The sequence below is a fragment of the Xiphophorus hellerii genome, chromosome 17 (genome assembly GCF_003331165.1).
Source record: "Xiphophorus hellerii strain 12219 chromosome 17, Xiphophorus_hellerii-4.1, whole genome shotgun sequence".
Classification (NCBI taxonomy): domain Eukaryota; kingdom Metazoa; phylum Chordata; class Actinopteri; order Cyprinodontiformes; family Poeciliidae; genus Xiphophorus; species Xiphophorus hellerii.
Window position 1 is genome coordinate 3693366 of NC_045688.1, and position 26309 is coordinate 3719674.

General features: G+C 39.3%; 3 protein-coding genes across 7 annotated transcripts in view; 2 read left to right on the forward strand and 1 right to left on the reverse strand.

Moving 5' to 3' along the window:
• Positions 1–6621, forward strand: gcc1 (GRIP and coiled-coil domain containing 1). Its single transcript, XM_032590175.1, has 5 exons — positions 1–193; positions 1133–1601; positions 2308–2946; positions 3989–4829; positions 6076–6621. The coding sequence occupies exons 2-5, from the start codon at positions 1227–1229 to the stop codon at positions 6492–6494; spliced, it is 2274 nt and encodes a 757-aa protein (XP_032446066.1). The 5' UTR covers positions 1–193; positions 1133–1226; the 3' UTR covers positions 6495–6621.
• An 857-nt stretch (positions 6622–7478) lies between these two features.
• dennd6b (DENN/MADD domain containing 6B) lies at positions 7479–14363 on the reverse strand. The gene is made up of 20 exons (XM_032590182.1): positions 14144–14363; positions 13810–13848; positions 13665–13707; positions 13480–13583; positions 13325–13405; positions 13140–13245; positions 12503–12582; positions 12365–12427; positions 12238–12293; positions 12022–12144; positions 11836–11931; positions 11104–11198; positions 10955–11020; positions 10816–10880; positions 10653–10742; positions 10527–10580; positions 10354–10463; positions 8928–9030; positions 8771–8845; positions 7479–8696 (listed from the first exon to the last, which is right to left on the reverse strand). Exons 1-20 carry the CDS (start codon positions 14282–14284, stop codon positions 8574–8576), a joined length of 1713 nt encoding a protein of 570 aa, XP_032446073.1. The 5' UTR covers positions 14285–14363; the 3' UTR covers positions 7479–8573.
• The window catches only part of gnsa (glucosamine (N-acetyl)-6-sulfatase a), a 33773-nt gene continuing 20555 nt past the window's right edge, over positions 13092–26309 (forward strand). The window contains exons 1-14 of one of the 5 annotated variants that reach the window (XM_032590188.1): positions 13092–13209; positions 13351–13469; positions 16857–16916; positions 17742–17948; positions 18219–18284; positions 18685–18783; positions 18875–19042; positions 19812–19894; positions 19978–20096; positions 20176–20279; positions 21155–21256; positions 22010–22123; positions 22204–22314; positions 22460–22620. In XM_032590188.1, coding sequence (XP_032446079.1) covers positions 13461–13469; positions 16857–16916; positions 17742–17948; positions 18219–18284; positions 18685–18783; positions 18875–19042; positions 19812–19894; positions 19978–20096; positions 20176–20279; positions 21155–21256; positions 22010–22123; positions 22204–22314; positions 22460–22620 — 1403 coding nt within the window. In that variant the 5' untranslated portion in view covers positions 13092–13209; positions 13351–13460. Of the gene's footprint in view, positions 13210–13350; positions 13470–15233; positions 15560–16856; positions 16917–17741; positions 17949–18218; positions 18285–18684; positions 18784–18874; positions 19043–19811; positions 19895–19977; positions 20097–20175; positions 20280–21154; positions 21257–22009; positions 22124–22203; positions 22315–22459; positions 22621–23110; positions 23478–26309 lie in introns of those variants that run through there. The other 4 variants (XM_032590187.1, XM_032590184.1, XM_032590185.1 and 1 more) reach the window with 4 other exon arrangements.

Genomic DNA, 26309 nt, shown 5'->3' on the forward strand with positions numbered 1-26309 from the left:
GTCCTTCTCGTTAGTTCGGCTGTGGCAGAACATGGCGGCCGTCAACAGCTGTTGCTGAGAGATAGGAGAGGGCTAACAGGATTTTTTTGGACCGGTTTGTTGTGTTTCGATTTGATGTCGACAGTTAAGTATATTTAGTTTAATTAGTGTGTGACTCTAACGCGCTAAATTTGATCAAGAAGTCGATTATCAGGTAAGAACCGGATCCAGCCGGCGGGATAGTGGATGGTGAAGTTTTCAGACGTTTCGATAGTTCGAATGTAAAAAAACAATTACAACGAAATTTGCTTAATTAAAACACATTTAAGACAAGTGAATCAAAAATAAGATATATAAACAAACAGTTTTTTTTAATACATAGAAATAAAATAGAGCTTTTCTGTCTGCCATTTTTGCCACTATCTGTCTCTGAATGTGGAATCTTGTGGATCCTGAAACTCTACATTTATTTTATAACTTTAGAGCTGCATTTTATGCGGAATTCAAACTATTTCAATGCATTACTGGACTAGACTGTGATACGATTTGTATTGTAAGATTTATATTTACACTCTGCGTTGCTGCACCAGGAAGTCACTATTTAAGGATCCAAACTAACTGGACTAAATCCAAAACCGGATCCTGCTTGTAATAAATCCCGAATAGCAGAACCAGATTGCAGAAATCACCCAAAAATAATTTGGAGCACAACTGGATCCAGAAGTAGTTTCACATTATTGTAGTTGAATAATAAACTGCATTTCAGCACTTTAAAAGCACTTTGAAATGCCTTGCTGCTGAAATGTGCTATACAAATAAAATTTGATTGATTGATTGATTCAGGAGGGAAAAAAAACATCCAGACAATAAAACGTTACTGTAAAAATCTTTCAAAGTGTAGAAACAAGCATGGAAGTTTGCATGCTCACCCTCTCAGGTTAAATGTTTTTTTTTTATATTTCCCTTTAGTCACTTTAATTTTAAGATGAAACATACACTCTCCATTACCACCATGGTGGCCATTTTGAAAAGTAGCTACCACATAAATGTATAAACAGAAATTGTATCCATAAACCCCTTGATTCTGATTTTATTTTATTAATTGACAACAGGACAGCCTGCAGATGTTTAATGTAGCATTTCTCTCTTTTAGTTTCGATATGAGGACAGCCGTGTCCACTATGAGACCTGCATGAGTCCGATCTCTGTATGACGATGGAACCGGTCTGACCTGGACTGAGCCCGACATGGAGAAGTTTGGGATGAGTTTCGGCGGCGGCCCCAGCAGGAAGGAGCTGCTGGACACTATCGAGTCTCAAAAAAACCAGCTGGTAAAGTACCAGACCCGGTTTAAGGATGTAGTCCGTGCCTACAAGGGCCTCCTGAAGGAGAAGGAGGCTCTGGAAGCCAGCCTGAAGGTTCTGACCGTCACCCAGGACCTGGACCTTAAGCAGCAGGAGCTGGATGCAGGCAGGCGGCTGGACCTGCTGGACGACGGGTGCTCTCTGCACAGCGAGGACAGTGTGGACACGGCAGCGTCTGTGGACGCCGCCAGTGAGACCAACAGAGGGGAGCAGAGTGAAGAGGACCAGGGAGAACCGGGCCAGAGATCCGACTCTACGGTATGTCTGAGTCACTTACTTTCTGTTAAATCTAACATGATTGTTTCTGTGATCATTATATATTACTGGATGGGACAGCGGCTAATTGCGGCTATCGCTGGATGAGCAGGAATCTATCACAAAAAATATTGATAGGGCCATAATTTATTATCCAATTTCTATAAAATATGAGAAAATTGACTATGTTTTGATGAGCAAACTATGTATTCTCCTTTTATATAAATCTATAAACAGTTTGGTTTCTGTCAAGATGCAAGGACAAAACTAATGTCTCTTTAATATTAGACAATAATTTAATTTTACATTATTTCCTCTGTTGGAGTCATAGTTTGATAAAATTTAACAAACTAGGACTCCTATACTGTATGAAATATGTTATGATATTTGATGACTGTTGTGAATGTCGATCGTTCGACACGATTTCTCCAGTTTTGTCATTTATTTTTATAGGAATTACAGAGACTGAAATGCTCTCACAATTTTATGTTTTTTATGTTGGCCCTAATATTCCATCGTAAAAAAACAACTCAAAGTGGCTTGTTTTCCTCTTTTCTCCCGCCCTGTTGACTTTACGCTGCACGCAGACCTGTTGCCACGGCAACCAAATGACAGTAGCTGTTTCCGACTCAGTGTCACGGCGAGCATGTGGCTCAGGACAATGACCTGATGTTCAGTCCAGTAATATGTGCCGATTGTTTTTCTGCAGCCTGATGCTGACAGCGGCAGCGTGGAGGCGGAGCAACATGAAGCTCCGCCCCCCTCCAACGTGGAGACCGAGCGCCGCCTTGCCCAGCTGAAGAGCCAGCTGAGCACGCTCACCGCCTCGCTGTCCACCGTCTCGCAGGAGAAATCCCGCATGGAGGCGAGCTTCCAGGCCGACAAGCGCCAGCTGAAACAGGAAGTTCATGAGCTGCAGGAGCGTCTGGCCGCCGTGACGGCGGCGCAGGAGGCGGAGCTTCACGCCCTGCAGCAGCAGGTGGCGGAGGGCCGTGCTCGCATCATCACGCAGCAGCACGAGAGGGAGCAGGAGCAGGGGGACCACGTCCAGCAGCTAAGGGAGCTGCAGAGGCTCCTGCAGCAGGAGCGGGACCTGCGGCAGGACGCCGAGCTGCGCCTGCATGACACCAGCGCCGCCCTGCTGGCGTCGTCGCAGGCCGTGGACCGAGGGGCGGAGTCAGAGGCGCAGCTGAACCTGGCGAGGGAGGAGAGGGACGAGCTGCGTAGGAGGCTGCAGGCGGCGGAGGAGGAGCAGAGGAAGCCGGACCCCAGAGTGGAGGAGCTGCAGCGGGAAGTGCAGGAGCTGAAGAACACCTTCCAGCAGCAGATCCACAACGAGACCAAGAAGGTGAGATTCAAAAAATGTTTCACTTCTTCCTGAAAATTTTGTGCCACAAAATGACAAGGAGAAGGACAAGGAGAGTTTGAACTCTTTTATTAAAATAAACAGAAACAATCTCATTTATGTCTGGTAGAAATTGATGCTTTGAGTATTTAAACTTAACCTCTGCAGTTTTGTTGTTCCTTAAGAGACATTTAAACATTTTTTAATCTTTTTGCAGCAGAAAGTGGTAATATTATGAGAATAACAGTCATATTACGAGAACAAAGTTGCAATTTTGTCGTAATGACATGAAAATCAAAATCAGAATTCCTTTTAGTGCCATTGTGCACGAAAGAAAATACTGTGAAATTTTAAAAAGTAGGCATGTCAAATAAATGAATAAAATAATAAGTATATGTCAATAATATAAAAATCTAGTAGGAATGCACAGATACAACTGGAGTGTTAAGAAAAAATAAATGAAATGAAAATAAAGTTGTAATAGTTTTATGAGAACTTTAAAAGGAAAATAATAAAGAATTAGAAAAATTGTTCCTTGCGAAACAGCCGTGAGAATGCAAATCTCACGCTGCAGAAAATATCAGGAAGAACTGAAAGAAAAAGCAGGAGAAAGCTAAAGTCATACATAGTAAAAGAAAGCTGTAAGAGCTTTCTTCAGCTGAGCTGGGGTTCCCAGGTAACGGTGGAACTCCTTTGGGGTTGCTAGGTAACGAGGCAGTGCCTCCTGATTTGTGACGCTACATTCAGGAGGTTTTGAATCGGCTCATTTTCCAGGCACCAATAAACATGAACTTATTGCCAAAACCTGGCTGTTTTTTTTTAAGCATTTTGTTGTTTTCAGAAGCAGTTGAGTAAAACGTAAATTTTGTATATTAATACGTCTCCTTTAAGCACATTTTTCCCCCCTAAACTCCACCATTACCTCTTTGATCTTGGTGACAGAGCCACAGATTTGTCCACCAGTTTTCTGGATTCGTTTCATCGTTAACATGCTAACGCTACAGAGCTGCAGGCGTGTCTCATGCTTTTTGTTTTTGTTTTGCAGGTTTGCGAGGCAGAGGAGCGTGCACGAGAGCGCGCTCAGGCTGCAGAGCTGCGGGTTGCGGGTTTGGAGCAGCGGGTGTCTGAGCTGTCGGAGCTGCTGGGTTCCTGTGAGAAGGCGAAACAGCGGGACCAGCAGGCAGCTCAGAGGCTGAGGGACCGGATCCAGCAGCTGGACATCGAGAACAAGACGCTGGCTATCGCTGCCTCCAGCAGGTCCAGCACCGACCTGAGTCTGGACGAGTCGCAGCTGGACGTGGCCGTCCTGAAGGACAAACTGCAGACAGTGAAGAAGCTGCTGCTGCTGGCTGCTCAGAGGAACCCGGACCAGAACATCCAGGATGTGACGGATGCCGAGGACAGAACCTCAGCTCTGCAGCAGCAGGAGCTGCAGCAGCTGCGAGACGAGTTTGAGCGCTACAAGCTGCGCGCCCAGGTGGTTCTGAAGAACAAGACCGCTAAAGATGGCTGCCAGACCAAGGAGCTGGAGGAGGTCCGGGATCAACTGGCAGAGCTGCGGGAGAAGTACATCACCCTGCGGATCCAGAGCGACGAGGCGGAGGCGCGGCACCGCCAGCAGCTGGAGGAGCGGCAGCAGCAGGCGGCGGCGCTGCAGCTCTCCCACAAACAGGAGCTGGAACGAGCCGAGGTGCAGCACCGTGACGAGCTGCAGCGGCTGGAGGCGGAGCTGCACAAGCACCGGGAAAGAACGATGGCGCTGCTGGACGAGAAGGACCAGGAGCTGGAAAGGCTGCGCGCCGCCGTGCTCAGCTGCAGCCGCGACCCCAACGACCCCACCACCGACGGTCTGCAGGAAGCTGCCGCCGGCACCTCCGACTGCGAAGGTTTTATTCTTATTATTATTATTGTTGTTAAATTAACGATAAACAGTATCTCATAGGGACATAAGGAACAGTAAAACATAGGCAGTTAAAAAATGAAATAAACATGGATTGAATTAACAGACAAACACAGAGCAGAAGCTGCAGCTCTATTACAAAGACGCACCAATCTTTATCTGTAGCTGCATTTCTATTGACCATGTAACTATTAAATCTGACTCTTCGGAAATAAATCACTCAAAATAACCTTTTATATTTTTCTAGAAGTACATTTTGTGTTTTAATTCAAATGTATGCTCTGCAAATATTTAGACAAAAATATTTGGCAAGATTTTGTGTTTTTGCAGCATATGCAGCAGGTTGTCCAAACTTTTTTGTCACATGGGCTAAAATTGCCAAGTCAAAATTACTTTTTTACTACCGGTATTTTTTTTTTAACTATTTAAAATCAAATTTTACTTGCTCAACAATAAACTAAGCATACAGTAATTAAAAAAGTTAGACATTTTGTAAGAATGGTTGTGTAAATCAATATATCCCCCAAAATCTAAAAAGGATTTGCCTTATTAAAAAGGGTTTCAAATTGCACGTTTTTGTGGAAAAACAAATAGAAAAAACTCTCAACTACAAAAACTGGATTTGTTACATTTTTTTATAAAATTTTGATGTAAAATGAAATGTCTAATAAATTAAAAGCAGTCTGCTTTTGAGTGAAAGTCACTAAGTAGATGTGTTGAAAAAATGTGGTTATAAATAAATGAATACTTTCTATTGCATCAAATATTTTTCATTACGGGGAAATTTTAATTTGTTTGTAATTATTATTAATTGTTTATAATAATTATTATAAACAAAAAGTCTCCATTTGCATCAGCTGTCTGTGCTGGCAGATAAAACTTGTGTAATATTGAAATTGTAGTTGGAGGGCCACTTAAAATCAGTCCAGGGGGCCACTTATGGCCCACAAGCCGCACTTTGGACACCCCGGTGTACAGATTTCATTTTTAAAAATGGCTGAAAAGGTAAAACTAAAAAGAATCACAAACTAATGTTTGTATTTTTAATTTAATGACTTTTGTGGCCCCCAGTTCATATATGAATAATTCAAAAAAACACTTTATAAGATTTACATACTTATTTATATATTTTATATGAACTATTGGAGTAGGTTTGCATATGTTTAGATATTCATGACAAATTCTCTGAGAGTTATCGTAACACCTTTGCTGTCTTTTGTCCGACTTCGCAGGTGACGTGGTAAGCGAGGCGCTGCGGCAGGCCACGCCCACCGAGTCCACGCTGCTGCTGTACGCCGAGCAGCTGGCGCGTAAGGAGGTGGAGGCGGGCGGCCTGCGGCGGCAGAAACGTCGCCTGGAGGAGGATCTGCACCAGCTGCAGGCCCGGCTGATCGCCAACGCGGAGCGGCACGAGGAGGAGATGGCGGAGCTGCGGCACCGCCTCGACAAGCTGATCCGGGACCAGAACCGAGAGGGCGCCAACTTGGAGTACCTGAAGAACGTCATCTACAAGTTCCTGACGCTGCAGGACAGCAGCGGGCGGCTGCAGACGCTCAACGCCATCCTGACCATCCTGCACTTCAGCCCACAGGAGAAGCATGACGTCATGAAGCTGCAGGGGCCCGCCTGGTGGGGCCCCGTGCGCAGGTGAACACCTGGAGAGACGATAAGTAATTCCACATATACTGGCTCACTGTGACAACTATTAAAGCTCTAATCCAGCAGAATGTCTTTATATTTTGAATTAATTGGAAAATAAACTATTTTTGTGTGAGATAGTCTGTTTTCTGGGCTTCATTCTTAGAACAAGCATTTTATTTTAGATTTATTTAACTTACAGAACTTCATGTATGTAAAATTAAGGCTTAAATTCATTTGAAATTTTTCTGTCACTGTCCTGACTGATAACCTGCTGGAAAAGAAAAAACCAGCTCCTTTGCCTTCTCCCAGTTCTAAGTAGAAGCAACCAATCAGAGCCAGGAGGCGGGTCTTAGTGCTGCCAATCATTCCATATCAGTGTCTGCTATGTTCCAGCATGTTTATTAAAACAGCAATAGTAGCTAACCGAGGAGGTGGGCGGTAAATGCACCTTAAATTGGTTCCAATCCGCCAATAAAAAACAAAAGAAGAACCGAGGAGGTGGAGATCAGCCTTCAGATTATCTGCATCATAAATGTCACAGCATGACAATTTAAATATCAAAAAAACATTTATAAAAGTTAAATACTATAGCTTTAATCGTAGGTTTTGTCACATGACTATTTTATTTTTACTTTTTGTCAAACGTTTGAGTCGCGTGCAGATATCTTCTTAGCGTTCTGTGGCTACCGCTAATTAGCTGCTAATATGTTAGCTAGCTAGCTACCTACCGTTTTGCGTCCATCATGGGTAAAATGTAAATTTGTACGTTCGTCTTCGCCACTGACCCACTAATGCTGTGAAACCACATGTTACGTGTGCAAAAAGCTTGGAACCAATACGGAAATTTCGTTTGTACATTTCTTTCGTCATTAACAGGACTTTATTTCACAAAAGTATCCAGACCAACATCTTGATGTATAAAGAAACTTAATCCAGACTAGACCGAATCCAGAACCTGATCAATTTCAGTGTTAAATTCAAAACAAACCCAGGCTCAGATGATTCAAGTTTTATTTTTTAGAGCACAAATACATAAAGAGGGAGCAGCATGTTAGTATTTTTAATTTCTCTATAATACTAGAAAAATAATGCCGTGTGTTTTGACTATCTGCTGTTCTAAGTTGGGCTTTTCTTTTAGATAAATTAATATCTTTGCTATCATGAAATCTCTACAGCCAGAATTATCTCACTTCTACATTGAGTTTCTATCTAAATGTCTCAGCCTTAAGCAGTGGGAATATGAGAATATAGTTACAAGAATAAAGTTTTGTGACTATATTCATAACTCTACTAGGAGTAATACTGCAAGGATAAAGTCTTACTACACTTTATTCTGCATAGTAGAAGAGTAAAGTTGTCCGAGAATAAAGCCGTAATAGTCAAAAAAGAATAAAGTCGTATGAGAATAAAGTAATATTACAAGAAATTATACAAAAATAAAGTTGCACAACACTAAAGTCATGGTTCGAAGTTGTACGAGAATATAGTCATAACATTACGGGAATAAATCGTACAAGAATAAAGTCGTAACATTATGAAAATAAGTCGCACGAGAACAAAGTAATATTACGAGAAGTTATACACTAAAGTCTTGTAAAGTTGTATAAAAATATGGTCATAACATGAGAACAAATCGCACCAGAATAAAGTAATATGAGGGGGGAAAAAAGTTGTAATGTTACGAGAATAAGTCATACAAGAAAAGAGTTGTAGGGAACTAAAGTGGTTATTTTACGAGAATAAAGTCAGCAGAAAAATAGTCTTAATATGAGGATCATTTGTACGAGAATAAAGTCAAACAAGAAAATAGTCATACTATTGTCAGAATAAGTCATGTGGGAATAAAGTCTCAATATATTAAGACTATATTAAGATAAAATACATGGAGAGAGCAGCATGTTAATGTCTTTAATTTCTCAGACTAGAAAAATAACGGCTGTGTGATTTGACCGTCTGCTGTTGGGCTTTCTGTTGAGATAAATGAAAATCTTCTGTGTCGCCATGAAGTCTTCACTCCTCAGCCAGACTCGTCTGCTTTCTGCATTGTTTGGGCTTGTATCCGGGTTTCAGCCTTTCAGGTTTGATGGCGTCAGCGTGCGTTCAGGACGGGCTGCAGGTCTTCAGGCAGTGAGCCGACTATAGAGTTTATGAAAGCGTCCAGTTTGTCTAAAACTCCATCTTTGACCTGCAGCTGCTGCCGGCGAGCTTTGATCTGGAAGAAACAGGCAGTTATGAACACATTCTGATTATTTTCCAGAACCTTCTTCTCATTTTAAATCTCATTACCAGCTTTTCTCTGAGCTTCAGGATCAGGTCCACGATCTCCACCTCCGACTTATCTTTGGTCCAGCCCAGAAGGTCCTGCACAAAATCCGGCGTCACCGTTACAAGATGGAAACTCGTCGGAAATATTCAAACACTGGAGGTGAGGAAAGACACTCACTGCGTCGCAGATCGTCTCCAGATGGAGGCTCTCCAGCTTCTGCGTCATCTCTCTGTGGCGCTGGCGGTACCAGCCGTCAAAGTTCAGGGACCTGAAGAACTTCCTGAGCGGAAGGAAACTATATTTAATTTAAATTAGGCTTTTCTTCTGTAAAAACAGCAAAAGAACACCATATTGATAGTTCAACACGGTGGTGGCAGTATGATGGATGGTCTGAAACAGCAAAAACTTTTCCCATCTCTGCATTGCTTTCCATTTTAACATCAATGCTGCTCTGAAGTCAAATCCCATGATGCTTTGCATTAGTTTTAAGAAAATTCTTAATTAGAGAATATTTACAACAATAATTTTTGCATCTAGAACAGCAACACTGATTCAGCATCATGTATGACAGAGTATTTCGCTCAAACTAAACTTGTTTTTCTTTAAATTGCAGCACTAAAGAGATATGAGAATAAAGTCGTAATATCAATATTGCAAACTTAAGGAGAATAAAGTCACACAAGAATAAAGTAATATTAAATAAAGTCATAATATTACGAGAATAAAGTCAATATCAATATTGTAAAGTCAAGAGAATAAAGATGTAATATTATGGGATTAAAGTCATTCTAGAATTAAGATCTAATATTACAATAAGTCATAATATTGGGAGAATAAAACAGTAATTTAATGACTCCTACATGAAAATCAATCTTACCGCCTTAAAAGATTTTCTTATTTGTAAAATCAATACCAAAATGAAGAAGATGCTCAACATTCCTGATTTTACATCAAATTATTATCATAACTTTGAAATCGACTCAGTTGTTTGAAAGAAATGATCATAATCACGTCAGATCTTTAAGACTTTCTAAGCTTTTTTTCTTGTAAAGTTAAAACTTTCTTCTGGTAATATAACAATTTAAAAAAATTATTCTCTTGGTCTGATCCTTATTCTCCCTCCAGCATCTACTAGATTTGGGATTATATTATTCTACACTAATTACAGATTCGTCAAAGTATAAATTAGGATCCGCAGCGCTTCTATTTCTGCTGTGAAAATAAAAAACACTCGCTTTCAAAGCTAACTCGGCCTACGGCCTCCTGATCCAGATTGAGATGTTTCAGAATATGCAACAGCATTGGGTGTGAAAACACCTAGATTATAATTGAGGTGCACCGATTGCAGTTTTCTGGCCGATCACCAACGACCAATGTTTAAAAAGCCTGATCTGCCAGTTCATATTCCAATTAAGGAAATTTGGAACGATTTATTGGTGCATTCCTGTTTATAAGAATGAGTTACCGTTTTCTGCTGAATGTTTTGACGTTTTTCTGGATCAGTTATTTTTAAAAACTCGCAGTAAAGGAACGGAAACACTCCCATTAACTGATATGGAGGCACCACAGCAGTCGACAACCTGCTGCTACATGTGCGACTCACCTGTACAGACCCATCCAGTCCCCTCTGAGCATGGAGGTGAGCTGAGGACCGGTGTGATCCAGAGTGGAAATGAACTCATCCTGACTAAAGGGACGAACCTGCGGAGGAGTCTGAGCAAACACCAAGTCGTCATTTTATGGCTGCTAGAGATCCGCTGTGATGACAGGCCGTACCTTCCAGGCTGTGACTGATCTCTGCAGAGGCATCAGGCTCGCCATGTACCTCTCCTGTCAGACAAGACGGAGGGTTTACTGACAGTTTCACCTGCAGAATCACCTGCTTCTGCACCGATTCCTCACCAGAGGAATGATGAAGCTCTGCGTCAGCTCAAGCAGGTGTCGCCTCAAGATGGCGCTCTGAGCCTCTGACGGCCTTTTCCTCTGGATTCCCTGCAAAAAACAGAAAAAACATCCACTAAGCTGCTGGTGTTTAAACCATCAGGCAACATGGACGTATGCTCACCTTCAAAAGCCTCTTGATAAGGATTTTGTCTTTGTGTAGAAACGTTTTGTAGGCTGTGTAAATCCCTGTACACAAACATTCAAACAACAGCAAGCTGCAGGCGTGAACTAAAGAAGAAAGACGAGTCAGGTTAAGTTACCTGGTTTGGTGTCGAGAGTTTTTAGCTTGGACAACTTCTTCACCTTCACCTGCTTCGGAAGATCACCTAGAAAAAAACGCAGACGCCCAAATAAAATAGGGTCTGATCTGCAGTCAGAGAGAAACCGATACAAAGAGAGCGAAGTCTACCGGCCATCTTGATCTCTCCCAGTCGAACGATGTGAGGCCAGTTCTGAAAAGTCTTGATGAAGAACGGGTTGGTGACCCCCAGAACCACATTTGGACTGAAGCAGAAAGAGAGAGAAACTTTAGCAAAGGTACACGGAATAATCGCACTGGTAGCTGAACCGATTAATCATCAATCGATTATTGAAATGATGGTCAACTAATTTGGAAACCGATTAATCTTTAACTCGTGTATACAGACTCTAAAAATACCATTTAATGAAAGACCAACATAGTTAGAGAAGAAATTAAGCTAAAAATATAAACATGTTGCATTTAAGATTAAAACAAAAAAACACTTTTGTTTTTAAAACTGTACTGTACCAGAACTCCTCAAGTGGAAGTTTTAGCTTTACTCAGGCTTAAATAAAAAAAATTAATCTCCTATTAAGCATCTTTTGCTTTCAAATTATTACAACATTTCTAAAATATAGTTTATAAAATAAACTTTATTTATAATGTTTACCAATAAACATTATTATTTATATACTTAATTTATAAATAAATAAAGTTTATTTATCTATAAATAAGCTTTATTTACTCATAAATAAATACTAATTTTAAACATATTGGAATTTTAAACATTTTAAAATTAAATTTAAAATGTTGAAATAAAAATGTTAAGCATTTAAAATTAAACGTTTATCGTTTTGTAAAGTGTGATCGGCCGTGGCGTTTTGGTGGCCAGAGACTCACGGCGCCTGCGTCCGGGTCGTGTACTCTCTGAACTCGCTGTCATGGATGGTGAAATACGGCCGGAAGTCGCAGCAGAACTTCAGAGGGCTTATGGAGCTGAGAGGAACGGAAACATTCACACCTGCTGTTACCATGACAACGCCAACACTCCCTGCTGATTGGCCGCCAGGCTTTTTTAGTAGCTACCTGACCAGAGCCAGTATTGTTTCTGAGCAGACGGTCGGAGACGGCGCCATGACGACCAGCGGCTCGCCGAGCAGCGTGAGCTCCCACAGCATCTGCAGGTGGATCAGAACCGACTGGAAACACCTGAGGAGGACGGAGGAGGGGGGGGTGAGCGACGGCTACCGCTGGGACCAATCAGTGGTCAAGTTCATAACAACGGCAGGGGGCAGCACTAACTTAAAGAGGTCCAGTTCGTGAATGGTTGGAAGGAGCGTTGGAGCTGGCAGCGGGCTCTAAAAGGACAAGCTGTTACTATGACAACAGAAGCTGAGGGACAGGAAGGAGGAGGGAGAACGGATCTGACCTCGTTAGTTATCTGTCTGACGGGACTTCCTCCTGGTTTGTCTGCTTTTGAAGGAATTCTAACCTGAAACAGAGAAAAATAACAGAAAAGGTGATTTTCCACACGTCTCTCCGTTTACCTGTGTTTACCTCTGCTGACCTGTAAGACAACGCCCACGATGGGCAGGTTGAGCGTCTGTCCAGGTGAGGGGTTGGGCCACTGGTCAATCTCATTGCAAACTTCAAGATGAACAGAGTTTGGGTGAGTCAAACTGGCTTGTTTTAATGTCACAGAGGAGTCAATATACAACCCTGTATTAGAAGAAAAGGCGGAAATTTATATATATATAAAACCCTCTTTTGAGATTAATCTCAGAAATTATCTAGAAGAAAGAATTTATGACCTTGACAAGTAAAAAAAAATAATATAAAAAAATCAAATATTTTAAAAAATAATCTCACAAATTTCCTAAAAGGAAAAAAAAAGAAATTTCTGAGGTTAAAGTTGTAAATTTGCTAGAAAAAAACTAAAATGTTGAGATTAATCTCTAGGAACAAAACTTGGAAATTTCTGAGTTTCAACAGTCAAGAATTTTCCAGAGAAACATCCGAAATTTTTAAATCTCACAAATTTTTGTAGAAAAATGTACATTTCTCAAAATTTGGTAAAAAAAAAAAAAAAACTCTGAAATTTTGAGATTAGTCTCTAGGAAAAAAAATCTTGGAAATTTCTGAGTTCCAAAAGTAAAAATTTTCGACCTTTGGATTTTCAGAAACTCAAAGACAAGCGTCATCACCTGCTTCCAGGAACGGTTCCAGCTTCTCGAAGAACTCTGGTGCGATGATCTGCAGCACTGAATGAAACAGGTGTGTGTAGGGCAACCTGGACACCAACAGCAGCGACTGAAAGATGACGTTATGATAAAAACCATCAGGTGACCTCATCAAATTAACCACAAATAATGGAGAACAGGTGAGTTACCTTCTGAAAGTAGCCTCTCTTCACAGACACATCCTTCACCTGACGGAAGTAGACGTAGCCGAAAAAATGTGCCGTTTCCCTCTGAGGAGACATCACGTCTGTTTTACCTGCTCTCTGTGGGACACACCTGAAGCAGATGTCTCAGGTAAGCTCACCTGCAGCGTGGCGGGGGCGTCTCTGTTGTAGATGTCGTCTCTGAAACTTTGACGCCCAACTGATTGGCGTAACCTGAAGGTGAACTGAGTATCCCCAAGGCATCCTGAGGAAAATCAGGTTTACATCGTTTGACCTTTGAACTTCACCTCCTCAGAACAACTACATTTAATAAATGTTTCTTTACCTGAGTAGGAGTCAGGAAAGGACAAGTAACAGATGCTGGTTTTCTGACAATAAACCAAAACAACACCATAAGTCAGATGAAATGATTTAATGGCACATCAGATTTATTTGGATTTTAAAAAATACAATTAATGATAATAAATCACCTCTTTCTCTGTGAGTTTCACATCATGTGGATAAACAAGCTGCAAGCGGAAAGAATGAATGAATGAATACCAGACTCCATTTAAAATTCCATTAATTTAACTAGTCTTCATTTCTACAAAAGTCTTACTTATGAGAAAAATGTGACCAAATAATTTTAAAAACAAATAGATTTCTCAGCTACTAAACACGCCAAATTAAGAATTAAACATTAGGCTTTTTTTTATGTTTAAATATTTTTGTCTTACAAAGAAGGTTTTTCTACTAGACTGCTCAGATTTAAAGTGGTACATTGTTCAAACGAAGATTGATGCTAGCGATGCTAAGCTAGCGCACCTCAATGGCTTGTCCGAGCTCCAGATCGAAGGTAACCACACACACGCACTCCAGCCAGGAGGAGAAGCGGGTCCATGCGGATCGGCTGTCTGCCGCAGCCTCTTCCCGTCCGGGAGAACCGAACCCGTCCAACGGATCCATCGCGGCAGGTGTTGTGCGGAATTCGGCTCCCCTGAAATAAGCAGTCGGGGGCGCGTGGGGGCGCACAACAGCTGGAGAGGCGGATCCAAACTCATCGATTCTGAGCAAACAGAACAATAACACAATACAGGTGCGCCTGAAATATTAGAATATTGTTAAAAAGTTAAATATTTTGTGAAACATACATTACATAGATTCAATACAGGTAGGGTGAAATATGTTAATATTTTATTTCTTATTATTTTGATGCTTATGTATCACTATTAGCTGTGATTTATTCTTTTTGGAGATTTCTTCATAGCTTTTTCATTGACATGTTGCATTTTTGGACAATTATTCCCTCTGGTTTTGGATGCTGGGCATCTAGAAGGAGTTTCCTTGTACTTTATTCTTCCAGACAGTTGTTATGATGCGTAACCGTGACAACATAATAATTTTGCATCCCCAAAAGCTCAAATAATGCTGGAAGTGCAACACCAAATCACAAATGAGTTGAAATGAAAGCTACATTAATGCTTTCTAACCATATGGCCACAGAGACATTTAGAAAGAAACAACAAAAGCTATAGAGATGGATTAGCAGCACTTGCTGAAGGTGTGGTGTAGGACATACTATACTTACTATATTTTGTCCTCAATTTCTGGATTGCTAATTTGATCAGTTACTAAGTACTTGAGTAGATGTTTTACCAAATACTTTTTTACTCTTACTTGAGTAATTTCTTGGATGGCTACTTTTTACTTTTACTTGAGTAAACATATGTTGGGCTACTCTTACTTGAGTACAATTTTTGGGTACTCTGCCCATCTCTGGTATCACTACATCCCTCGCAGCTAACGTTAAAGCCTTAAAACAATAATTAAGACCCTCTTTTTGCGTTTTCCACAACTTGCCACACACAATATGGCGTCGAAACTGAGGGACGCGGCAGTCAGCTGATTGGGACTTCCGTATTAGCGGTAGCACGTGACCCGTATACTGGAAACCGTTGTCTGTCAGTGTAGCTCCGAGCAGTTAGTTTTATCCTCTGAACACCATTTTTCCTTATTTTTAAGCCGCGACTTTGACTCTACAAACGGCTAGCTAAGGTATTTTCCGCCTGGATTCAGAAAATGGAGTCTCGTCGCTACTGTTTGAGGAGCTTTTTGAGTTATTTGCTAATCTGCGTCACTCTGTGGAGCCAGCAAAGCTACGGGTTGTTTGGACGAGCCAACCGGAGACCAAACATCGTTTTAATCCTCACTGACGACCTGGACGTCGCTCTGGGCGGCTTGGTCGGTACATGTTATCACTACTAATTGATATTTAATGGTTAACAGCATCAGATTTGTGTTAATTGTGGTAAAAAAAAAAAAAAAAAAAAGTTAATTACGTCTGAATATAATTGTTAGTTCAGTCTAAAGCTGATGGCTCACATTCCTGGTTGAAACCATCATTTAGGAATCTTAATGGAGTCAGCAGAATCTTCCCTAAAGCGTCATCCCTTCAATTTTGGCCAAATTACGGGTTTGTGGAGGATAATGATGTATTATTTGAAGGAAAACGTTTTAAAGTTGAGCTGTGTGGCACATTACAGCAACAAGACAAAGTGGTTTAAAACAGTAATCATAAGCAACAAACATTATGTTTTGTCCACTTCGATCATTAATGATCATCAAATGAAAATAAAATGTTTTTTTCAGTTCCAGTTAATATTGATGAGAGGCAGCTCTAATCAAATGAGTTTTTAGCCTTAATTTAAAGGGACGCAGTGTTTCAGATGTTTTGTGGAAGTATTTTAAAGATTAATGGAGGATAAAAGCTGAATGCTGCATCTCCATGTTCTGGTTCTGGTTCTGGTGACACAAAACAGAACCAGAAGACTGATACAGCAGAGCTATTCACAGATTTATCAACTAACATAAGTGTTTTAAAGTCTATTCTCTGCACTCTGAAGATAAACACATGTATTAGTTTCTTTAGATCTTTCTGGGATATTAGTATTTTCATTTTGGAAATGTTCTTCAGGTGATAGAAGATTGATTTTTTTTTAACTGTCTTTATGCATCTCTGAAAACTCAGACCCATATTTCAGGCCTGATTTTTAGTTTCTAGCTGTAATAACTGAAGCTGTCTGCTGACTCTAGATCATTCCTCTTTAGGTCCAAAGACCTAAAACTTCAGTTTGGTTTCTATTCAGCTGAAGACAGTTATTGTAACGTAGAGCTGTGTGTCATATGCATAGTTATGGTAATTAATCTTATTTCTTGTTATAACCTGAGCTAATGTAGATATCAAATAGGAAGAGTCTAAGGATTGAGGCTTGGGGAACCCCACATATGAAAAGTTACCTATTGACACAAAGAAATCCCATTTCTTTAGGTAAGATTAAAACCAATTAAGAACTGGACTGGACTGTCAAGTTGCCCTAGTTTAAGGTTGCAACATGATGCAGAAATTTGCACTTGGACCTTTTTAGAGTTGAAACTTTAAGGTTTAGCCTCTGCTTTATGTCTTTAAAAGGATTTTTAAGAAGTTCTTAGTTTCTTTCTACAAGTCATGGCGTAACAAAACCACTTTGTTGTCTTTTAGAACCCGTTGACCAAGACTAAGAAACTAATTGGTGACGCTGGGATAACCTTCACAAACGCAGTAAGTATCACCACTTAATGTGTCTTATAATGAGGAAGAGTGAAGCTGCAGCCACAGGGAAGTAAAACAGACCTGTGCTTTCATGTGAACGTTTGCAGATCTTTTACTTTCAGATCCAAGATAATTAAGTGTGTAAATGTTATTTGGACTGAGTCTAATGGCAGCACAATATACTAATGATGTTACCTTGAACAGAGTTTAGATATTATATAGGTGTCTACAGAATACTCTAACATATTTACATGTCAAACAGAAACAGTGGAGAAACAAAGAAAATTTGCTCAAAGTGCAAAATCGTTTTCCCAGTTGAGTTGAGAATATGGCGTTAAATTGGGGCCATAAAGTTTGTTCAAAAATAAAAATAAATTAAAAAAACCTTAAAAAAATACATTTGAAACTGAAAAATTATATTGAAATTGGAAAAAGGTTTGAAACTTTAAAAATGTATCTGGAATTATTATGAAAGAAATATATTCAAAACTACTTTTCAGATTCAAGATTTTCTTGCAGTTTAATTTTTTTTTTCTTTTGAAAAAATTTTATGGCCCCAATTTAGTTCCATATGAGAAACTACAATACATAAATAAAATAACATTTCAAGAGGGGATGTGAAACTACAGTATCAATATTTTAGATAGATCCGTCTAAGTCAAATTATTAGGAAGCATAAGAAGGATGAACTTAGCACAATTGTATGTTGCATACAGTACGGTTTTTATGATGTAAAGTAATATGTCCCTAGTTTTCTGTTGTTTAGGTGGCAGCTCTGAACCTCCATACTTCCAAATTTTAGCTTATTTTGCCCATTTTGCTTCTGTTCCTCAGTTTGTTGCCAGTCCTCTCTGCTGCCCGAGTCGAGCCAGCATCCTGACGGGGAAATACCCCCATAACCACCACGTCATCAACAACACGCTGGAGGGGAACTGCAGCAGCTCTGCCTGGCAGAAGAGCCAGGAGCCGCAGACTTTCCCCGCTTTCCTGAAGAGCTTCGGAGGATACCAAACCTTCTTCGCAGGGAAATACCTCAACCAGGTCAGAAACACAAGCCTCTACTTCTGCTATAACCGTCGTTTTCACTGGAGAAACAACATTGTGTTTACATGTGCTTATTAAAAAATGTAACTTTAAGTAAGATCCGAATATTAAGTAACGACAGAAGATTGGTTCATTCCTACTTTTACAACATTTTAAACTTTGGTAATATGCATTTTTCCATCTGCTGTCTTCTTTGCTTCTTCATTAAAATGCTCTCTTTCTTATATTGAGATTATTGAAAATATCCGTATTGTTTATGTCTTCCAGTACGGACATTCTGACGCTGGTGGGTTGCAGCATGTTCCTCCAGGCTGGAGCTACTGGGTGGCACTGGTAAGACATTTTAGCTTTTAAAGTTCACATTAAGTTTAACGATTCAACCCTAACATCAAACATGAGTTTGATTGGGGCTTACAGTGTTGATCTTTACAGAAATAATTACCACAATGAGATTAATATATTAAGATATAAATTATTGTTTAACCTTCACAAGATTGACTGAAAGTTTATGGTCCAACTTATGAATTACCGCTAATAAATATTTAGCATCACATCTATTTTAGCATTATTTCTGTATTTTGGACCATTAAAATGAACCATTAAAAATTGTAAAAAGATTTTTTTAGTTGAAAAAACAGGATTTAAGAAAGAATTGCCAGATTCATTTGTGTTTTTATCTCTAAACCAACCAGAGATCCTCAAAATGAGTTAATGGTGAACTTTTGTTTTCCAGGAGAAAAACTCTAAATACTACAACTACACTCTGTCAGTGAATGGGAAGGCTCAGAAACACGGAGCGGACTACAGCAGAGATTACCTGACCGATGTGCTGGTGAGACTGCATTTAAATGTTAAAGGTACAATTAGAGATGCAGGGCAAATGTTGCGATTAATTTTTCAATTTTAGTCTTTGTTTCTCCCAGGCTAACAGGTCTTTGGAGTTCCTCCAGTATAAATCCAGTTACCAGCCGTTCTTCATGATGGTTTCCACGCCAGCGCCACACTCCCCCTGGACGGCGGCTCCTCAGTACCAGGACCGCTTCAACGACACCAAGGCTCCCAGAGACCCCAACTTTAACGTCCACGGGAAGGTGGGACACTTTTAATATACAGCAGAAACCAGATGGATTCAAACATTTCTAAAAAGTCTCACACTTTTATTTTGACTCTGATATTAAATCTGAGTAAACGTTTCCCTTTTTACTGTCACATTAAAAATTACAGGCAAAAACCAACAGGTTACCCCAGAGAAACAGAGTTTCCAGGCCAATACAGGCTGAAAAAGTTATAATGTTTCATATCAGTCAATATCAATAATTGTCAGTATCGATAATTATTTATCCGTGTTTTGTTTGGTGTTGTGACCTTTCCCGTTTTATCCAAAGTTTTTACTTCACGCTGTTTTTTAAAAAAAATTTTTAAGCAGTTATGAGGCACAGTTGGGAAACTTGAAACTGTTACTCAGTAGGCTGTTTCTAGGTAACCAAAGTTGGGGGGGGGGGGGCGCGACTGGAAACTGCTCATTACCCAGCAGGTTGTTGCTAGGCATCCAAAGAGCGAGTTAGTTAGTTGATTCCACCAACCTAGCTTAGGTGGCTAATGCCTCTGTGGATCAGAGTTCAGTGAATATGTTCTGAATATTCTATCAGATATTTTATCTATTGATATTGATCATGTTTCTATCACAATATATATTGTTATTGATTTATTGTTCAGCTCCCCTGTTATTGAAAACTAATTTCCACCCAATAGTTTGGTAAACTCTCTTTTTCTCATATTTCCATCTCTACTTTAGGACAATTAAAAAAAGCTACATTAATGTAAAAATCTTATTAACCTGACTTCATTTGGTCATTTTAGGACAAACATTGGTTGATCCGTCAGGCTAAAACTCCCATGTCCAACTCCTCTGTCCAGTTCCTCGATGACGCCTTCAGGAAGCGGTTTGTGGTTTTATTTTTTATTTTTTTAACCTTTATATCTGCTTCTACTGTTGCTGATCCAACATCTGTTTGTGTTGCTCTAGATGGCAAACTTTACTGTCAGTGGACGATCTGGTGGAGAAAATTGTGAAGAGGTTGGAGATCAGAGGTGAACTAGAGAACACCTACGTCTTCTTTACCTCTGATAACGGCTACCATACAGGTGAGTGAGGATGTTGGACTTGATCTCTGCCAGTTTTCTTTAGGTGATGTGATGACTGATACGTTTGGCTCTGATTCAGGTCAGTTCTCTCTGCCACTGGACAAACGGCAGCTCTATGAGTTCGACATCAGGGTTCCTCTCATGGTCAGAGGACCAAACATCAAACCCAACCAGACCAGCCAGGTACAAACATTCACGCCGTATCTGTTTTTATATTGTTGGGATGAATTTTGTCTCCTAGCTTCACTTCACACAGTTTTTTTTTTTTTAATATGCAGTACATTTGGAAAGGAACACTCTTCGGCCATGTTTAATCCTCTTTAGTCCAACTCTAGTTCATTTGTCTAGAAAGTCTGATTCGTTTGGGGAGGTGTGCATACGCAATTGACCAAAAAGGAGAGTTCTGGTCCACCTAAAAACCTTCGTCTCGGTTCGGTTAGCACAATTCGAATTCATATGTGAGTGCAAAGTGGACCGGAGACCACTCCAAAAGCAGGAAGTGAACTAAAGCATTCTGGGTAAATACAACCAAAACAAACTCATGAGTCTAGTGCTGATGCAAGAAATGTCTTGTGGTCTTTTGCTAAAGACAAAACAGAAATCCTACAACCACTAAAATCTGACGCCACTCCATTTTTGTTTACATTTGGCGAAGAAGGAATTTGTCTTCTTCAGAGGTTTTTGTGTTGTTTCCTTCAGTGGTTCTTGTTGCAGCGCCCCCACAGGCCAGGAGGGGAACAGGTTTTTCACAAGGTTTGGTTCGTTGACACAGTGGAGTGTGAAAGCAAAACACATCAGGATTTTATCTCACTTGTCCTTAGAGTCAACTTCTTCAAATTCGCTGTAATACAAACCACCACAGGAGATCATTCCCGACCACAGCCATCATCATCTACAATAACTCTGAAGAATCTCAAAATTATTGAGTTATTTACTTTCCCTTTTCGATCAATAAAGTATTTTGAACAGAATTACTTTTCATATTATCAGATGTGTTACAACACAGTAAAATTATACCTTTGAACATTCAACCATCTGTTCTGTGCTCATGCTATCAGATGCCGGTGGCGAACGTCGACCTCGGCCCGACCATCCTGGACATCGCTGGCTACTACGTCAACAAGACCAAAATGGACGGCATGTCCTTCCTGCCCATTATGGTGAGAGAACATCATCTATTTATTTTACAAGAACAATTAATGAGAGGCGAGCCATAGAGCCATCATCAACTGAGCTTTTACCAATGGTTTAAATGCATAGTAATCTATAAAATACCAAACATCCACAAATCGGAAAAAACTTAGTCTGATTTAATTTTATTATACTGCATCATCACCATTAAGTATTTAAATAACAGTATTTGACATAAAGTATATAATAGAAGCATTGGGAATCTGACTCGTGTTATTTAACAGATAGTATATTAGTATTTATATCCTTTGTTTGTTTTTTTGTCCAAATATTGGAAAACTAAATCTGTCACAATTTACAATACTAAAACTATTCGCACATAGAGCTCATCTAGATGGTTCAAACTCGGAGACAAAGATCTCAAACATCAGCATTAAACCAGGCTTAAATATTAAACTTTTCAAAATTTATGGATGATTCTTAAACAACAACTTTAAATGGTTTCTCCCAATTCTGCTGAAATGACTGGCCTAATACTCAGCTTGAAATATGGGAAACCTTAGTGCAACTTTAACATTTAACCAAATATTAGTGGGTATGTGCCTACAGTTAGGCCTTTATGTCAAATTATACACAATAATATGTGCTAACAGGCTGACATTATTATAACACGTAGATGAAATAAGACAGGAAAAAATTAATCAAATGGTGCAGAAAAATTTTTAATGAAAGAAATGACAAACTTTGATATATCAAGACATTTTAATTTATTGTTGTTTCAGCAGCAAGGGAAGATGAACAGCAGCAGCTGGAGAACAGACATCCTGGTGGAGTATGAAGGCGAAGGAAGGAACGTTTCGGATCCGGCCTGCCCGCTGTTGGGACCGGGAGTGTCGGTACGAGGAAAACCCAGATCAAATTATCGTTCATCTGTTGAATTAACGTGTAAAGCTGAAGTAATCATCTTCTTCTGTAGGAATGCTTCCCAGACTGTGTGTGTGAGGATGCGTACAACAACACTTATGCCTGTGTGCGCACCGTCGCCCCCTCTGCCAACCTGCAGTACTGCGAGTTCGATGACAACGAGGTACATCATCAGTTTCATTTAAAAGACCCAGCTTTCCTCAGTTTGCGGATTTTAATTAGCATATGCTGTGCAGCTCAGAACCTCCCTGATTTTTTTGACTGCTAGTGGCTGGATCTGAAGCATGGCATGATTGTCTGTTCTGTAGGTGTTTGTGGAAGTGTATAACGTGACGGCAGACCCCTACCAGCTCAACAACATTGCAAAGACCATCGAGCAGGAAGTGCTGGAAAAGATGAACCATCGGCTGATGATGCTGCAGTCGTGCTCTGGGCAGACATGTCGAACACCTGGAGTTTATGATCGAAGGTGCACATTTTGACTATAAAACATCTAATCTATTGACTTTGGTTAAATGAGGAATTGGGCATGTTATAGGTGATTCAAATACGCCAGATTTGAGCTCATTTTCGACATCATGCTGTACTATGTGTTAATTTTGCACGTTTTTTGCATTACATTAAATAAGTCATTGTTTTCTCATTTTTTGCGTCAGTAAAACAAGTGTAATTTTTGCACATTTTTTTCATCATAGTATAGCAAGTGTCCTCTTTGCAAGTTTTTGGTGTCATAGTATAGCACAGTGGTGATTCTATCTCAGCACCACTGAGTAGGACTGCCACTATCCCATAAAATACGGAGTCATCCCAAATTTGGCTGTTAAATGTGCATCCCGTATTGAACCGATACATAACTGTCCGATAGACGCGCCTATAATACACACATCAACACTAAGTTTAATAATAATGACCAAAATCAAACACAGGAAATATTAAGGTCAGCTACATTCTCGTGGCAGGAGCTAAAGGGCCCCAGAACGCTGCAGACCGATGCTGAACGTCACGGTTGCCTGGAGACGAACACTACGCAGCCGCGGTGAGCTGCTATCAACCCGCGTCTGTTTAAAACGTCCTCGACCCGATTCCATGTCCTTAGAAGCAAAAACGCTTTTAAAAATACAGACGTGAGTGAAAAGACGTGTATTATAAGCGGAACAATTTCAGAGGATGGATACTGTGTACATCGAAAGACCAAAAAAAAATGTGTCCGTCGTGGCGCAGTGTGCTGGACAGAATGGATCAGGAGAGGAACTGCAGACCCGTCAGAACCTAAAGAACCAGAAATCAGCGTCTCTTCATCCTCAATCATCTCCTGAGGCTGACATGGTACAGAACATTTAGCTATGATTCAAGTTTCTTATTGTGATTTTAGTTTGATTATTATTATTGCTTAGGATGTCGAGTTTGGATGATATTTAATAAATAATAGCAATAGTCAAAATAAGAGGCCATTTAAAGAACAAATCATACCAATAGATTAACACTAAATACATAAATAGTTTTTACATTACATTACTTTCTGTGTGTTTTATTCACAAATGTTGATATAATTCATAAATAATTGTTCAGTGGTCATTTAATGTATTATTTCATCAATATTTTATTATGGCTTACCAGTTTGGATAATCTGATTTCCTATCAATGAAGAAAAACATACTAAGCAAAAATGCACCAGACCCAGACCTGCAGCTCAGGGGCGGTTCTAGACGGGGGCCAACAGGGGTTCTAAAGAAATTGTACTAAATAAATGTCTTTTTTAAATATTCAATGGTAGATATTTTTTAAACCTTCAAAATTTTATTTTAACAATGAATTAAAAAATATAGTGCTGCACTTTTAGCTGCTGTATGGAGATAGGATCACATTTTCCATCTGCTAGATCAGGATCTGCAACCTGAATCTGCTTTTCCACAGATGGAGAAACATTTTTATTTAAAAAAAAGACCAACAGCTGCATAACATTCAGATAAAAATAAGGGTGACATCATTTCTAAGTATGATTTCCAAATAAAGTTGAGGTTAATGACTCATTTTCACAAGTCATTTGATAATAAACTGGTTTTAGTAAAATGTTCTTCAAATGAGTGAGTCATTTGTTTGGACATTTCCAACATAGTATAGTATGTGTCATTTGGCCTCATGTTCGAAGTCAGTATAATATGTCATTTTTAAGACCTTTTCGACGTCATGTTATATTCTGTGATTTTTACGTTGTTTTAGACGTCATAGTATAGTATGTCATTTTTACGTCGTTTTCGACGTAAAAAAATGAAAACAACAACAATAATAATAATAATACAGACCTTTGGGCACTTAAATAACTTAAAAACAACATTATATGTAGGAGAAAACATAAGATACAGAAACCTTTCAGCTGTGAGTTTGACAGTGAGGAACAGCAAAAACAAAAACAAGTCTATGATTTTAACTAAAATGTGCAGATTCATCATACTGTGATGATTTAAAAATGTCTGCCGGAGCTCAAACATTTCATCCAGCTTTCAGGTTGTCAAAAGGAGGAATAAAACCGGCTGAAAGGCTTTCAAAAGGCCATTTTTACGTCGATCTGGAAGTCATAGTATAGTATGTCATTTTTAAGTCGTTTTCGACGTCATCGTATAGTCATTTTTACGTCGTTTTAGACGTCATAGTATAGTATGTTATTTTTACGTCGATCTGGAAGTCATAGTATAGTATGTCGTTTTCGACGTCATCGTATAGTCATTTTTACGTCTTTTTATACGTCATAGTATAGTATGTCATTTTTACGTCATTCTGGAAGTCATAGTATAGCATGTCATTTCTATGTCGTTTTCGACGTCATAGTATAGTCACTTATAGGTCGTTCTGGAAGTCATAGTATAGTATGTCAATTTTACGTCTTTTTCAACGTCATAGTATATAGTATGTCATTTTTACGTCGTTTTCGACGTCATAGTATCGTCTGTCATTTTTAAGTCGTTTTCGACATCATCGTATAGTATGTCATTTTACGTCTTTTTCGACGTAAAAAAATGAAAACAACAATAATAATAATAATAATACAGACCTTTGGGTACTTAAATAACTTAAAAACAACATTATATGTAGGAGAAAACATAAGATACAGAAACCTTTCAGCTGTGAGTTTGACAGTGAGGAACAGCAAAAACAAAAACAAGTCTATGATTTTAACTAAAATGTGCAGATTCATCATACTGTGATGATTTAAAAATGTCTGCCGGAGCTCAAACATTTCATCCAGCTTTCAGGTTGTCAAAAGGAGGAATAAAACCGGCTGAAAGGCTTTCAAAAGGCCATTTTTACGTCGATCTGGAAGTCATAGTATAGTATGTCATTTTTAAGTCGTTTTCGACGTCATCGTATAGTCAGTTTTACGTCTTTTTATACGTCATAGTATAGTATGTCATTTTTACGTCGTTTTAGACGTCATAGTATAGTATGTTATTTTTACGTCGATCTGGAAGTCATAGTATAGTATGTCGTTTTCGACGTCATCGTATAGTCAGTTTTACGTCTTTTTATACGTCATAGTGTAGTATGTCAGTTTTACGTCATTCTGGAAGTCATAGTATAGCATGTCATTTCTATGTCGTTTTCGACGTCATAGTATAGTCACTTATAGGTCGTTCTGGAAGTCATAGTATAGTATGTCAATTTTATGTCTTTTTCAACGTCATAGTCTATAGTATGTCATTTTTACGTCGTTTTCGACGTCATAGTATCGTCTGTCATTTTTAAGTCGTTTTCGATGTCATAGTATAGCATGTCAATTTTACGTCTTTTTCGATGTCATAGTATTGTAAGTCATTTTTACGTCGTTTTAGACGTCATAGTATAGTATGTCATTTTTACGTCGTTCTGGAAGTCATAGTATAGTATGTCAATTTTACGTCTTTTTCGACGTCATAGAATAGCATGTCATTTTTACGTCGTTCTGGAAGTCATAGTATAGTATGTCATTTTTACGTTGTTTTCGACGTCATAGCATGTCAATTTTACGTCTTTTTCGATGTCATAGTATTGTATGTCATTTTTACGTCGTTTTAGACGTCATAGTATAGTATGTCATTTTTACGTCGTTCTGGAAGTCATAGTATAGTATGTCAATTTTACGTCTTTTTCGACGTCATAGTATAGCATGTCATTTTTACGTCG